The sequence below is a fragment of the Herpailurus yagouaroundi genome, unplaced genomic scaffold, assembly GCF_014898765.1.
Source record: "Herpailurus yagouaroundi ecotype Mexico unplaced genomic scaffold, PumYag 203, whole genome shotgun sequence".
NCBI classification, from domain to species: domain Eukaryota; kingdom Metazoa; phylum Chordata; class Mammalia; order Carnivora; family Felidae; genus Herpailurus; species Herpailurus yagouaroundi.
This window is the reverse complement of record NW_024412434.1, coordinates 27,606,759-27,621,994: the sequence shown is the minus strand read 5'-3', so window position 1 is coordinate 27,621,994 and position 15,236 is coordinate 27,606,759. Positions and strand designations below refer to the sequence as shown.

Below are 15,236 nucleotides of genomic sequence, written 5' to 3'. Positions count from 1 at the left end.
CCACCCGCGATGCCCGTCCCGCCTTCCTTCCAGCAGCTTCCACCCGCTGATGCCCGTCCCGCCTTCCTTCCAGCAGCTTCCACCCGCTGATGCCCATCCCGCCTTCCTTCCAGCAGCTTCCACCCGAGATGCCCGTCCCGCCTTCCTTCCAGCAGCTTCCACCCGCTGATGCCCATCCCGCCTTCCTTCCAGCAGCTTCCACCCGAGATGCCCGTACCACTGCTACAGCAACACCACGTGTACGATCTGATCTAACTCCCCTTCCGCACTCAGATGCTTGACAAACGGCTGTGAAGTGTGCGACTGCCGTGTGCTCCTGTTCCTGTGCACCTCACCCCTCCCCCGGTTTCAGGACTATCGTCAATGGGATAGGATTTCAAGAATCCCCAGCTGAGGGACCTTGGGGTAACTTCCCTCTGTACACACCCACGCTTCTCAAAGGGCCTCTTAAAACCCGGTTCCTTAGAACCCGGCACATATTCCGGATGCACCCTAACCGGCCCACTCTCCTGGAGAAATCACCTTGACGCTGACACTAGGCTGGCATGTAACGGATGCCGCCTTCGCTTGCCTTAGCTTTTCTCCCGGTTGTTACATGGCTGCTTTTCGCTGAGTAAAGGGACAGTCAAAAACCTCCTCCCAAAGATCTAGACAGCAGAGGCGGTGGAGGCCATCTTAGCCACTTCCCGGCTGTGTGTCTTGGGACGTGTGACTTACCCTCTCTGAACCGGTTTCTTCCTCTCCACGGTTGCAACGTTGAAGTAACTGCTTTGGTAGACTACTGCCCCCTCTAGCCCATTCTCCTTTTTTCATAAGTGAGTTCTAACCATCCAGCTCTAAAGTACATCTCTCAGCCTCTACTGTGGCCAAACACGGCCATGTTCTCACCAACGGAACAGGAGGAGGAGCGATCAATACAACTTTTGCAATGCTTGCTTAAAATACAATGGCTTTCTCTGGCTTTCTTTTCTCTCTCCCTCTTTGGGGCTGGAATACAGAAGTGACAGTGACCTCATCTCAGGGTTGCAGGGTTGCAGATGAACCGAAGGGAAGGACCTGGGGTCTCCGAATGACTTCAAGGAGCAGAGTCCGGTGTCCCAGATATCACAGGAGAGAGCCACCTGCGTGGTTGCTTAGCTTAGACCCTAATACACCTACTCCTTGGCTTTCTGGGAGGATCGCAGGACGTAACGGATGCAGGAAAGCCTGGCACACCGTAAGTCCTCGAGAAATGCTGGGCACTGATACTGTCTTGGTGACAGGGCAGCGCAGCTGATGTTGCCACGTGATTGCTTTTGCTCATGAACACGCTATTAAATCTTAGCCCTGGTATACAATGCCCTAGATTCCCCCTCTCTGAATGTAGTTGTGAATAATTTTGAAAATATGGGAAGCAAATCTGTGTTTGTATTTAAATCTTTTGATGGAAACGCCGGTGGGGGGGGGGGAATGGTGACTAGCCCCTTACCAAGAACCCACCTTCACTGCCCACCTTACAGACCTCCAGTTAGACTGATCACTGGTGAACGTTCCTTGAATGTGGCTATCGAACAGCTGTAAATCTACCAAAACCTCACTTTCCTTTGAGCTCCCTGCTATATGCGAAGACGATCCAAGGATACGATGTGGAACTGAGAGTCAGTACTCTCTCAAATCAACAGCAAAGTCGTACCCCGGGTGTGGCCATGTGGCATCTGAGGGAAGGCTCCGGGCGTAATTAGAAGACCTAAGATCTAGTTTTTCCTCCACCTCAAGAAAATAAGCGCGTCAGTGGCCAGTCTTCACCAGCTCACAAAAAGGAGACAGCGGGACCTCTCCTGCTTACGCCACCTGTGAACTCACAGCAAATACACTAGCAAGCGTGCTGGTCCCCTGGCGACGACACGAGAAAAGGCAAGAACAGAGTCGCAACCACGAGAGCGGACTGAACACCTAATGTGCAACAGCCATCCCGCCAACAGTCCGCACGGTTTTCTCACTAAACTCAGCCGACCGTACCCCTCACGTCACAGACGAGGAAACGGGGCGCAGACTGGCTCGAATCGTGCCTAGAGTCACAAAGCAGGGCCAGGACCTGAACCCGGATCGACCTGGTTTAAAAACCCCTTCCGACGCCACCCAGTGTGATGGGTTCCGGCCACACGGCCCCGCACCCCCTTCTGAGAGCCTGAGTCTCACTGTCCTGTGAGGACGGACCCGACGAGCTGTGAGCCCGCGTCGTCCTCCTCGAGAACGTGCCGGGTGAGGCCGCAGTTCTCCAGCGACAGTTTCTCCAGCAGCTTGAAGTCCACGTCGTTCCCGATGCCGATGGTAAAGATGCAGATCTGGCCCCGGGCGGCCTCCCTGGTGTTGTTGAGGATCCTGAGGGTGTGGGTCTCCCCGACGGTGGGTTTCCCGTCGGTCAGGAAGATGACGAGGGACACGCTGCGGTCTCCGACGTCGTCGTGAGCCACGTAGTCAGTGAGCAGCCTGATGGCCCTCTGCAGCGCCCCGTTGATGTCCGTGCCTGGGGAACAGCAAAACAGGCCGGCTCAAGCCCTCATGCTGCACACATGCACGGTCAGGCACGGACACCCCGCCACGTTCAGGCGTTAGCAGGAGTACGTGCGTGGGAGGGGGTCACCCGCACAGGCGGGTGATGTCAGCTTACACAGCCTGTCTGGACACTCGCCAGCGTTTGCCGAATGGACGGAAGCGGCACGGGACTATCCCCCCGTACAGAACTCCCGAACGTATGCTGGGGAAGGTGCCTTGGCTCGAGCCCCTCACTACCTGAGCATCAACGGCTCCCACTCCTTTCCTGGGAAGAGCTCTGTAAAGGGCAACCCCAAAGGGGTCGGGTACAGGAGTTTGGAGGGAGGGCGAGTCCCACAGGGAAAGAAAGGGCAGCTGGGGAAGGCCTCTGCTGCCTCTCCTTTCTCTGCTTCCCGCCCCTTCGGGTTACCTCTGCCTATCAGAACCCCCACGAGGCAGAGGCTTTAAAGTTTATGCCTCCCGTCCCCGCCTCTGCCCCTGCCATTTCCCCTTCACACAGCTTGTCGCCAGCAGCTCCGTCAAAAGCCAGGGACAGTGTCTGCGGCAGGTGCCGGAAAGGTATGTGCTTGCTGGATGGAGAGACGGGTGGCTGGTTGGTGGAGGTGGGCATGGCCCCGAGATGAGCCTTCTGGATTAGCTAAGAATTTCATTCGGTGGCTATTGTTCTACAACCACCCAGGAAGACTGAGTGCGAACACGTATTTCTGCCCCCTGGCTCCGGGGGGGTTGTTTTTCTTTTTCTTTTTTTAAATGTTTATTTATTTTTGAGAGACGGAGACAGAACACAAGCAGGGGAAGGGCAGAGAGGGGGAGACATAGAATCTAAAGCAGGCTCTAGGAGGGGGCTCGACGTGGGGCTTGAACTCATGAACCATGAGATCACGACCTGAGCCAAAGTCAGATGCTTAACCAACTGAGCCACCGTGGTGCCCCTCAGTGGGTTTTTTTTTTTCTTAATGACTTCGCTGAGATGAAATTTATGTACCAAAAACCTTACCCGCTTTCGGTACACAATGAATTACTTTCAGTAAATGTACAAAGCGGTGTACCCATCATCACCGCAATCAATCACCCTCACCGGAGGGATTTTTAACTACCTGCAAAATGTACCATGTTTCAGTGAACCACATAATTTCCCCCCATTGCTTCACATTCTCCAGAATTTCTGGCTAAAACAAAAACAAAACAAGCAAACAAACAAAAACGATACCCGTCTATGTCCATGCAAACACACTGATAATTCTAAGATGCACACAGAGTCTGAAGATAAGGGAAAGTTACAGCTGAAATAGTATTTAGCATTTCTTTGGGCTCATTAACATGCCTTTCTGGAAGCCCAGCTTACTTTCACCTGGCCTCTGGATATATGGCCCTGGAAGAAAAGGCAGGTGTTTATTTTCCCTTTAATCTAGAACCTGGCAATGGTGCCCAACCTTTTATTCCACCTTAAGGCCAAGGAGCCCAGGCAAAGGGATGCACTTAGCTTTTCTAAGACCAGCACCAAAAGCACAGCAGGGCCTGAACCAAACCCATGCTAAGATGGGGGGGGGGGGCATCTCCTGCACTCTTAAGAACGGGGAGGCTCCCTCCACCAGTGGGGGGGCCCCACAGAGCTGCCCCAGCCCTCCCCCTGACAGCCCACCCAGGTCATCAGAGAACCCACGTGCACCAGCAAGAGGGACTACTTGGGTGAAATCGGCCACGTCTGACACGAAAGAGACCCTCCCGTGTGCCAGCCACTGTTCTCGGCACTTCAGATATTTTAACTGATCTCATCCTGATCACAATCCCATTACTGTCCCCATTTTAGAGGAGGAAACTCAGGTGCAGACACATTAAATGGCTCAGACACGGTGGGGCTGGCTTCAGAACCTATGTTCCTGATCCTGACGTCCCCGCTTCTTTGAGAGGAACAGATTAATCTTCTGTTCACCTATAGAGGTTGGGGTGATGGCCACATGGAGAAAAAATACAGGAGACCAATAAGGTTTCTAAGGTGTGGACTCCAGAAGGACATAATACGCATCAGCTGTCTCCTAAAGTTTTATCCCCACACCCTCTGCCAACACACACATGCGCGCGCGCGCACACACACACACACACACACACACCCCATTCTGATAGTGAGTAGTGCCACTGAAATACATTCAATTGAGCAAATACTCGTTGAGCACGAGCTGTATGTCAGGAGCTACGCTGGGAACCAGGGGCCATGCAAAGATGAAGAGTTTCTTCCCTCAAGGACTTGACTTGAGTCTCGTCAACTTCCTGCCGTGTTATTAAATCCGATCTTTTCTCTCTCCCATCAACCCGTCAAGCAGTCCCCATATCACACGGCTGTGGAGGCAGTAGGAAGCCCCACTGCAAAGTCAAAGCCCCATCCAAGCAAGATCAAGTTCCAAACAAAGTTTGTTTGGGGAATCAGAGCTCTGTCTTGGATAGAAAATAATACATATCGAAAGATGAAGATAGAAAATAATACACATACGAAAGATGAAAAACGTCAGAAAAAAACTGAACTAAGTAGGTTCCCCAATAACCAAAACAGAATTAACAGAGACAATCACCCCAGAAGAAGGTGTCTCTGCAAAGGCCCTTTTCAGAAAGCGGAAGAGGGAGTCGGGATGAGGTTTCATAAACACCCCAACACTGAGCGCCGGTCATGTGCCCCCTGTGCTAGGGACAGACACGCCAGCGAGAGTGAGCCCCAGTCCTGAGCCGAAGGAACGGGCATCGAGCACAGCTGGGTAATGTACTGTCCCGATTCTCCTATCTCCTTAAATCCTGTATGACTGTCTCCGTCCTCCGCACTCTTGCCTGCGCCCCGTGCCCGAGCCCAGTGTGCAAGACTCAGAGCTCGTCACGCTCCGCGTGCACAGCATCTCCCAGGCCGCCTGGGCCCTGTGCTCTTCTCACTGGCACAGACTGGCCAACGGGGCTGTCCCGCTGATGCTGCTAACGTTCAGGCACACAAAACACGGAACCATTTCTTTGACTCGGATTCCCCACCCGAGAGCAGTGCACAAAAACGGCTTCGTTGTTCGGCTCCGTGAGATAAACCAGGAAAGGCTCCAAAACCTATCGAGTATTTCCCCCCTAACCTACTTGGCCATCTTACTCCGGGCCTGGAAGACGAGAACTTACAGACTTGGTGTCCAGAGAAACGTAAGCTTCTGGGAAAGCGCTCACCTTTATCTCCTTTCCTGTGATCGGCTTTGGCTTTCAAATCCTTGTCTCTCGGCAGAAAATTAGCTACTCACTTATTATCACGTCGAAGCCAGCGTGGAAACAAGGACTCGCATTTACCTCCGCTGGGCGACATGTGGTGGATATACACTTTGCCGTCGCGGACGTTGTCGGGGGTAACTGACACCAGATGGTCTTTCCACACTTTGATGCGGTTGGAAAAGCCGATGATATTGAAATGATCCTGGGGTCGGAGGTCGTGGAGAATCGTGAACAGGGCATCCTTGGTCTGAACAAACACAGAAGCAAAACCAGTCACATCTGATCGCCCGGGTCCTCGCGTCTCCTGGCTCGGAAACTGCACGCCAGGAACAATCCCGGGGTTAAAATTAAGTGCCTAAGATGTGGAGGGACTTGGATAAATGTCGAGCAGCTTGGTCACCTAACTGGGAAAAACTGGCATCAACGTGTCACAATGTTCTACGAGACACAGATGTGTGTTTAATATGTGAAATGTCACACACTGCTGCGAGTCACGGTATGTCAGGCCTCCGTATTTTCACAGCGGCTGTTCTCTTGACCCGGAAGATTCTTTTCCTCTTACGCCCATTTGTTACCTGACAGGCTCCTAGTCATTCTTCAAAACCCAGCTAATGTGCTCTATCCTCCATCTGAAACATTTCCTCCTTCTTCCAAAGAGAACCGATCCTCTCTCTTCTAGGCTAGCGCTGCACTCAAAATACTCGTGGGGTGCGTAATTACCCAGTCGTGATTGTTTGCTTCGTATCTGTGTCCCTTACTGTCTTGTAAGCTCTTGGCAGGGAGGTCCCATTCATCTTCATATCGCCCCGTGGGCGGGAGAGTTCCCAACACACGGGGGGGGGGGGGGGGGGGGCCATACGTGGAAGTTCAGCGGAGACATGCATGCAGAAACAGTTTATGAACCATAAGACTAAAGGTATATATAATTAAAACCCTAAGAACTTAAAAGAGAATGCAAACATAGGGCCGCAGCGAGGTGAGAGGGCTTCACGGAGGACGGGCAAGATGAGGGCAAAGGAAGTGGGTGGGCTGAAAGACTAGGAAGGGCATTCTGGAAAGCAGCGAGGACAAGTGAGCTGAATGAGTAAATAGAGGGAGAGCAAGGGAGAGGTGTGGAATACAAAATACCGTTGCCGATACAAATGAAGTCGGACAGACACCCCCCTTCATCTCTGGGACCCACAGAAAGAGAACACCAAGAAGGATGGGGTGTAGGACACACAGAGCGGACAGTGTTCGAGTAAAAATCAATCAGATAGTTACAATAACCAGATGTGGGTGGAGGGCCCTAAGTGTTGACACGGACGGTGTGAGGCAGGAAGCTGGCAGAGCTCAGACTCCTCACCCTTCCTTCCACGTAGAGCCAACACCACCCCCAGCGTGAGCATCGGATGGCCCGGCAGTCTAGACCTCCGGGACGCCCGGAGGCCCACAGCTGCGCGGTGACAGGACCGCGGGCACTGTTGTCCCTGAGACAGCCCCGCCGGCAGCCCGGCTGGAAGGCAGGCACCTGGACAAACTCGCACGCTCCCCAGAGTGCGGAGCCGGCCAGGCGCCACAGGGAGCGGGTGTGGACAAGGGGCAGCTCCTGGGAACACCACCACGGCTTGTTCAGCAGCCAGCATCCTTAGGGATCCTTAAATAGTGCGCTGGAGACCTCGGCAGGCGCCCGCCCGGCTCCTCTGTGCCAACTCCCCTCCCCCGGCCCCTGATGGATACTCTGCTTTAGGAATAGTCGCTCCAGCCTCTTCCCCCTCCTCCGCTTGACTCGGCGGCTACAGGTTTCTTGTGACCTTGTAAGGCCACAGCTGCAGCTCGCTTATCCTCACATGCACCCAGGGGAGGCGGGCCGCCGGGCTCCAACGGCGGCCTTTCCAGTTGCCCCGGGGACTGGCCGGACGGCCTCCCTCCCCTCGTCCCGGGAGGCCCGGATGGAAGCTGCCACCGTCTACAGCCAGCTCCTTCCGTTAACTCTTTGCGGCCGTGGCCCCCCTCCCCGTGTGGCCGATGACGCTGGGAGCTCTGCATTCTTGGAGGGCTTGAAAGGCAGGCGGAAGGGGAGCGTCCAGAAAGAAGAGTGAGCGTGAGTGGACTTCAGCTGACATTTCTGCACGCTCTGTTTACGAGCCGAACGTGAACACAAACCTTGTCAGACCTTCCAAGAGTACAGTCCAGAGAACTAAGCACATTCCAGGAAGCTCAGAGGAGGCCCAGAACCGCACAGAATGCGCGGTCCAAGCTTGCTTGAAGGCCTCAACTCCCCTGAAGGCAAAGCTGTGTCACGTGAGGGGCTGGCCTAAAACCCTTAAGAGACTGGAAGGTGACAAGGAAGACGACCTGTAGACGCTTCCAGTGCAGGTGGGCAGATGACAACGGTTCCCACCGGGGCCCCGGCACCCTTGCCAATTAGTGTGACCGACGGGAGAAGACACGGATATCCCAGCCTGCCGTGTTCCTTGGCCTTCTTCCCTGTCCCCAAAGCTCCACTCGGTGCCCTTGTGCCCTAGAGAGAAGCCTGCCTGCTCGAGACCAGTCACTCCAAACACAGTGCTGGGAGTGACGATGCCCTCACTGAACAGGTGACCACAGGACACCATGCAAATGTCTTCCCCGGAGACGTTTAAAATAAGCACATACGACATGTGCACAGAGTGTCTGTGGAGGTTAACACAATCGGTGGCTGGGTCTGGTTAGCGAGGGAGGCTAACTGTCCAACACTGGAAAGTTACACTGAGCCTTTGGGGTCCTGATAACACTTCCAGGAAGCCACCATCGTCCATGTTTACTTCCTGGGACAAGGACAGGGCTTCTCTGCGAAGACAGGTTCAGGTCACTGTATCCAGCCACCAGGTGGTGAGCCTGCTGGGGAGGAATCAGGAGGTCTTGGGGAGAGGGGGCGGTTGGGAAGAGGCAGGAAAACCATACCCCTTGCGGAGGGAAAGAAACATAAGGAACAGCGGGGGATCTGGCTGCGGAAGAAAGCAGAGTTCTTAAAGAGGCCAGCCGGCAGCAGAGACAGCGGGCCAGCTCTGGGGCCGCGAATCAGTTCCTAGAGGCCTCAGCCCAGGGACGACAGGCACCCACACAGTCCCTGCAGACGCCGCTCTGCAAACGTCACCAGAACATTCCAGAGGGCTTTCGGACTGAAGAGAGATGAAAGGTGCACAGATACAACTAATAAAATAAAAGGATGTCTCTCTTACTGTCCAGGCAGTGAAGAAGTACCTTGGCCGGCAAGGTCATTAACCATGGCTTTGTATAATCCTAGCTATCTGGAACCACGATGGATGAGGACTGCTCTCCGCTTGAGCCTGTTTTATGGGGATGAATTCCTCCTTACACACTCTCCTTGGGTTAAAAGAAGGAAGACATATTTCCCTTGGAAACAAGGCCTTAGAAGTTAATTCCAGCTCTGCCGTAGGGTTTCCATTAAGTCTTTTAGTCCCTGTCCTTAAAGTTAAGTACTTTCGGGAACAAGGTGGATATAAATAACTACAAATAAAACTCTCTGCTTCAGATTCTCCATTCATTCAGTGTGGTTGGCTACGGTCCCCCTGTTCTAGTGGATCTTCAGGAAGGAAGCGATTACGGTACCCTCTGATGGCGTCTGTCAAAAGGGCAGGACTGGGTCCCTGGAGTTCGAGCACGCCTCGGGAAGGGAGTGTCCAGGAGGCAGCTCTGCCCTGTGCACGTCGGGCCCTGCATTAAACCAGGGCCAGCGATGGGAACGTCGTCTCCCCCTTCCCTGCGAAACGGAACCCTAGCAGCTGCAGGCGCTCGGCAGAACCCTCGAGGGGGTGAGCGTCCGCCAGGCTAACTACCGCGCCAAGAATGACCGTTCAGCATTTCACGAGCAGAGAAGCATCGTATGGTGAGACCCTCAGAGTGAAGTGTCAGTGAGGCCGTGACAAACACAGCTGCCTGCCCCCTCCCAGCTACCATTGCCATCAGGGTTCCCGACGATGCCGCTTCTCTCAAATATTTCTGTGTCTGTGCCAGACCACACTCGACAGGAACCAGCTGACACAAACGGCTTTTGTACCACAAAGTCTGGGTTGTTGGGCGTAATATGAGGGGAGCCATGACATCATGGGTGAAATCCAAGTTCAAGGGTGTTAGATATTAGCCCTTGTATGTTTCCAGCAGAATGGTCACACTGTTCTCCTAAGCAGTGCCCTCACTTCCTCATACTGAGAAGTTTACCAAGACGTCAGCGTTCTTCCATTTTTCCACGTGGTCCTTTTCAAAGAACCCAAGAGAAAAATCGCCTCTGATGAACAGCTTAAAATAATCCCGCAAAGAAACGTAAGCCCGCCTCACGTCTGAGTTGGGCTCCGAACAAAAATCAAGAACAGACACACACCAGGGAAACAGCCCTGTTTCTGAAAGAGAGTCCCCGGAAGTGGACGACGTCCACTATAAACTGAGGCTGTGTGTCCGCCTTCTCCCTTCCCCAGGGGGGTCCATACAGGTAATGGGGAGAAGGAGCAAAGCCAATTTATACTGTGCTCCTGTTAGCCTGCAGTCCTTCTTGACGCCAGCAGGGGGACGGCCTCATTGCCCACGGCGTCCCTGGCAGTCCGTCCCCACAGTCATTCTACCATTCTACGCAAAAAAAGTCTGTGACTCCAGCAACGTCTGCAACACCAGATCCCCACCGCAGCATTAAAGTGCGTGTCCAGGCCCGAAACGGGGGGAATGGATACGTCCGCCATCCCAGAATCTCTGTGCTCACGCCACAGGCTTCCACGCAGGACACTGTCCCAAGTCTCCCTGGAGTCACGGTCACGGTTCAAGACCGCAGCAGCCCCAACGTGCCAACAGACGCTGCAGTCCATGGGGATCAGCTATGCTTCAGCGGGACTATTTCAACACCGTGGTATTTCAAGATGACGAGAACTTAATCCACAAGAGGCAACAGAACCTTATATTTTTAGACACTGCAAGTCTTCCAATAATTTAAAGGAAAGTTTTGAAATCTTATTGTGACTGACCCACCAAATTATCAGATTTTTTAAAATCCCAACTTCAGGAGCAAGGCAATAAATGGGGTGAGAGAGACTGTTTCTTCATAACATAATTCATGCCTATATCATTGTTACATTTAAAAACAAAAATCTAGCCACAGACTGGTTTCAGAGAAGAAACCAAAACACTAAAAAACAACATTACCCCACTGACTACGGTTAAGGCGCCTCAAGAGGTTCTGTAAGCTCATAAAGGAAATCCGTGATAACACAATGCCTCTTGCCGCCTCTCTGCCACAGTATTTCCTAAAATGAACCTCATTATATAATTTACATTTTAAAATTATAAACTGTAATACAAGAACCAGAGGGTCGAAAAAAAGCGTCTCTCAGATTTGAGGAATCTTGTTGAAAAAAAACTAAAACTATTTTTCTATTGGCTGAAATGTTCTTTATGGAAAGAGCAGAAACTAAGAAGTCTGCTTTACATAAATGGAAAACTTGGAATAGAAGTCATCACGCCTTCCAGTACTTGAAACAACAGATGTTGGTGAGGATGCAGAGAAAGGGGAACCCTTTGGTGCTGTTGGTGGGAATGCAAACTGGTGCAGTGGCTCTGGAGAAGAGTATGGAAGTTCCACAAAAAATTAAAAATAGAGCTACTCTAGGATCGCGCAATTGTACTAGTAGGTATTTACCCAAAGGATACAAAAATGCTGATTCAAAGGGGCACAGGCACCCCAGTGTTTACAGCAGTGCCATCAACAATAGCCAAATTATGGAAAGAGCCCAAATGTCCATCATCTAATGAATGGATAAAGAAGATGGGGTTTATACACAATGGAATTTTACTCGGCAACCAAAAAGAATGAATACCTGCCATTTGCAACAACGTGGACGGAACTAGAGGTATTATGCTAAGAGAAATTAGTTAGTCAGAGAAAGGTAAGTATCATATGATTTCACTCATATGTGGAATTTAAGAAACAACACAGATGAACATAGGGGAAGGGAAGGAAAAATAAGATAAAAACAGAGAGGGAGACAAACCATAAGAGACTCTTAAATACAGAGAACAAATGAAGGGTTGCTGGAGGGGGAGCTGGGTTGGGGGATGGCTAAATGGGTGATGGGCATTAAGGAGGGCACTTGTTGGCATGAGCACTGGATGTTATATACATATAACATATAACATTAGTGATGAATCATTAAATTCTACTCCTGAAACCATTACTATACTATATGTTAACTAGCTTGGATTTAAAAAAAATTTTTTTTTAATGTTTTATTTATTTTTGAAAGAGAGAGAGAGACAGAGTGCAAGCGGGGGAAGGGCAGAGAGAGAGGGAGACACAGAATCCGAAGCAGGCTCCAGGCTCCGAGCTGACAGCACAGAGCCCGAGGCGAGGCTCGAACTCACGAACCGTGAGATCATGACCTGAGCTGAAGTCGATGCTTAACCGACTGAGCCACCCAGGTGCCCCTAACTAGCTTGGATTTAAATAAAAAAATTTTTTAAAGTTCAGTAAATGCTAAATATGAACTTGAAATTTCACCTGGAAGCAAATGTGGAAAACATTATTTCTTTGGTCTCTACGATGTAATGCTCATGCTAGAATGAAGAGAATATTTGAATTAAGCAAAAGCATAAGGTTCCTATATTTAAAAATGTATTGTGTTATGCTACATAATCTCCTTTACTGTTTGACTTCTCACTTCAAATGCTCTTTCAATGCAATATTGCACTAGACTCCGTTAGATTACCTAATTACTTCTGTGTTTACCCAAGCTGTGTAAAACTATAAGATTGTGGTTATTTCATAGGTAGAGAAAGGCCCCTTCTTAGCCTAAATATCATTATTCCTTCAGGCCTGGATCTAAGAGAAAATGATTGCTAAACACCAAATTCTGTCTAAATTCAGCCTTAACCAAAAAAAAAAAAAAAAAAATCTGAATAGGTTTAGATATTAGAACATCTTTGTGATGTAAACATAACTACACTTCCCAAGTCTTTCGTGTTTGAATAACATTAATCTAACTTGAGAAGCAAATGGTCTCTCATGTTAATGCTCTGGCTAATGTTAAGATTCATCACCTAATGTTTTGACTCTTTTTGACAAATATAGGAAACATTTGCCTAATAATGTCATTGTACATTCTTCTAAAAAGGCTCCCTGCCAATAACATTAACATCTTTGATTCTTTAGACATTAATCACATCCATTTTTCACACTCGATGTGTAAACAACTAACTCAAGACTCAAAACAGATTATGTGTTCGCTCCTCTTTGCGTGGTGGATACTCGGTCGGGATTTGTTCTCATTGTTGATCCCTCACTCTGGCCAAGGATGGAACTGAACCTTCTATCTGTAGGCTCCTGCTCTAACAGGACGTAAGAGATACTGACCATGAGATGTCCACCTCCATTTACACGTCTCCTTTGTAACTGGTGTCCTTCATCCATGTTCTGACACACCTACTGACTGCCCTGATTGAGTTCTTCGTCCCCAGGGCCTGGTCTAACTTCTTAAGTTTGCACTGCCCAACTGCGTATCTGGATTCTGGAGCCCTGTTTCGTTCTAGAGAATTTCGTGGCGTCTGACTCACTGACTGCCCTTTGACCCAGTCAGCTCTCTCCTGACGTGTCAGTCGTCATGCCTGTCACCAGGGCAAAGGTCCACCCTGTGCCACCTGCTATAAACCTCCAGGGATGTGCCTTGACGAGCATTTAAGAACCGAAAGGTTGGAGGGGCTGCGAAAAAGCCATGGTAAATATGGAAAAGTGGAACGGCTAGCAAGTAACCACAACACAGCAGCACGTGTAGATGGTACGTACAAGAAGATATTCGGAGGAAGTGGAGTCACCCCCCGCAGGCAGGGGCAGTGATGACGTCCCTGTGTCTCTTTCATCTTCCCATACCCTTGAAGACACCGTGAGACTGCAAAGCGAGATTCCGGTCACAGGAAGGAATAGGTGAACCTCGCTGTCGGGGGTTGGGGAGGATCTTCGCTTTTCTTCTGAGTTTTGGTAACACTTACTCTTATTTGCAGAAGGAGACTGATTCTGGAGAGTTAGAGAGTCCAGAGCAGAGAAGGCAGGAGCTTCCTTCTGCCCCCTGCCCACTGCCGTCCTTCAAGGGAGCCAGCTTCACGCAACGGTCTCGGGCTCAAATGCCCACCTGCCGCCAAATGGCACGTTCACTCTTGTCTCATGACTTTCTTCATGTTTTTCCTCAACCAAGAATTCACTCCCTCCCTTCCTGTCAAGAAAACTGCGTCCCATCTTCAAGGACTACACTTGCTAGGTCACCTCTGTCATTCATCTTTTGTTGGCTACTTCAAGCCCTTGCCCTTCCCTAAAATTCTTTCCACTAACCACTTGACGCGTTGGTTTGATTAACGTGGGATTGCTCCACATTTCTTTTCCCCAGCAAAATTCCAAGGTCCTTAATTAGAGGGACTTGAATGTGCTTCTCCGGCACACACGTTTTCTCTTGCCATTCATCACCCTCTGCTGGGCTCCTCTGGACCTTCCCACCCCACCGACTTGACTAACTTCTAAAAGACCTTCAGGCTCACTCAACTACCCCTGCTCTGAGAAGTCCGTTACCCCCTTCTCCACTCCTAAAAAGACTTGACCGGCACCCGCTCTGTGCCATGACTGGACCACCGTATACCTCTGTCACAGGGAGCACTGTGCACACAATACTCACGCGACTTTCCTTCTCCTCCGGACCTCCTGAGAGAAAAGGTTCTGTCGTACTTATCTTTGTATCCCCTATGCCTCGCACCTCTCCCACAGCACGTAATCAACGTCTGTTTCATTCTCTGAGGATCTGGAGTCTGCAGTGGAAGCCAAGGTGGGACCCGGGGGCAGAGTCAGGCGTGCCGCGGGGGAGGGGGGAGCCCACGCTCTCAGGCAGGGGTGGCACTCCGGGACCTCACCCTGGCGCAGTTCCCCAGCCCGGGCGGGAAATCCCTGATAAGCATTTGTTACCTCATTTAGCTTGCATCTACAGGATTCATCTTGTTCCTTGTAGCAAAAGTTGCCTTTCGGGCCCCGTCTAGCCCTTTACGGACAGCCGGCTGATCCGACTGGAGAGACTTGAGTACACAAGTAGGACACCAGCAAGGAGAGGCCAGGCTTTTTGGTGATACGAGGACCAGGCTGTCAGATGCTGACCAGGAGGCCCACAACCTGAACAGATCATGCGGGAGAACTCACAGCTCTATACTGTTCATGTTTCCTTCGTAGGACAGCCACGTGGTGCCTTTATTCAGAGAGCCTCAAAACTCTTTAAATGTGGGGCGCCTGGGTGGCGCAGTCGGTTAAGCGTCCGACTTCAGCCAGGTCACGATCTCGCGGTCCGGGAGTTCGAGCCCCGCGTCAGGCTCTGGGCTGATGGCTCGGAGCCTGGAGCCTGCTTCCGATTCTGTGACTCCCTCTCTCTCTGCCCCTCCCCCGTTCATGCTATGTCTCTCTCTGTCCCAAAAATAAATAAACG

At 51.1% G+C, this 15,236-nt stretch overlaps 1 protein-coding gene across 1 annotated transcript in view; it reads right to left on the bottom strand.

Moving 5' to 3' along the window:
* ITIH5 (inter-alpha-trypsin inhibitor heavy chain 5) overlaps positions 1-15,236 on the bottom strand; it is an 81,576-nt gene that overhangs the window by 9,422 nt on the left and 56,918 nt on the right. The window contains exons 8-9 of the mRNA XM_040451495.1: positions 5,842-6,010; positions 2,197-2,506 (exon numbers count right to left, since the gene is read on the bottom strand). Of these exons, the coding sequence (XP_040307429.1) occupies positions 2,197-2,506; positions 5,842-6,010 (479 nt within the window). The remainder of the gene's footprint in view (positions 1-2,196; positions 2,507-5,841; positions 6,011-15,236) is intronic.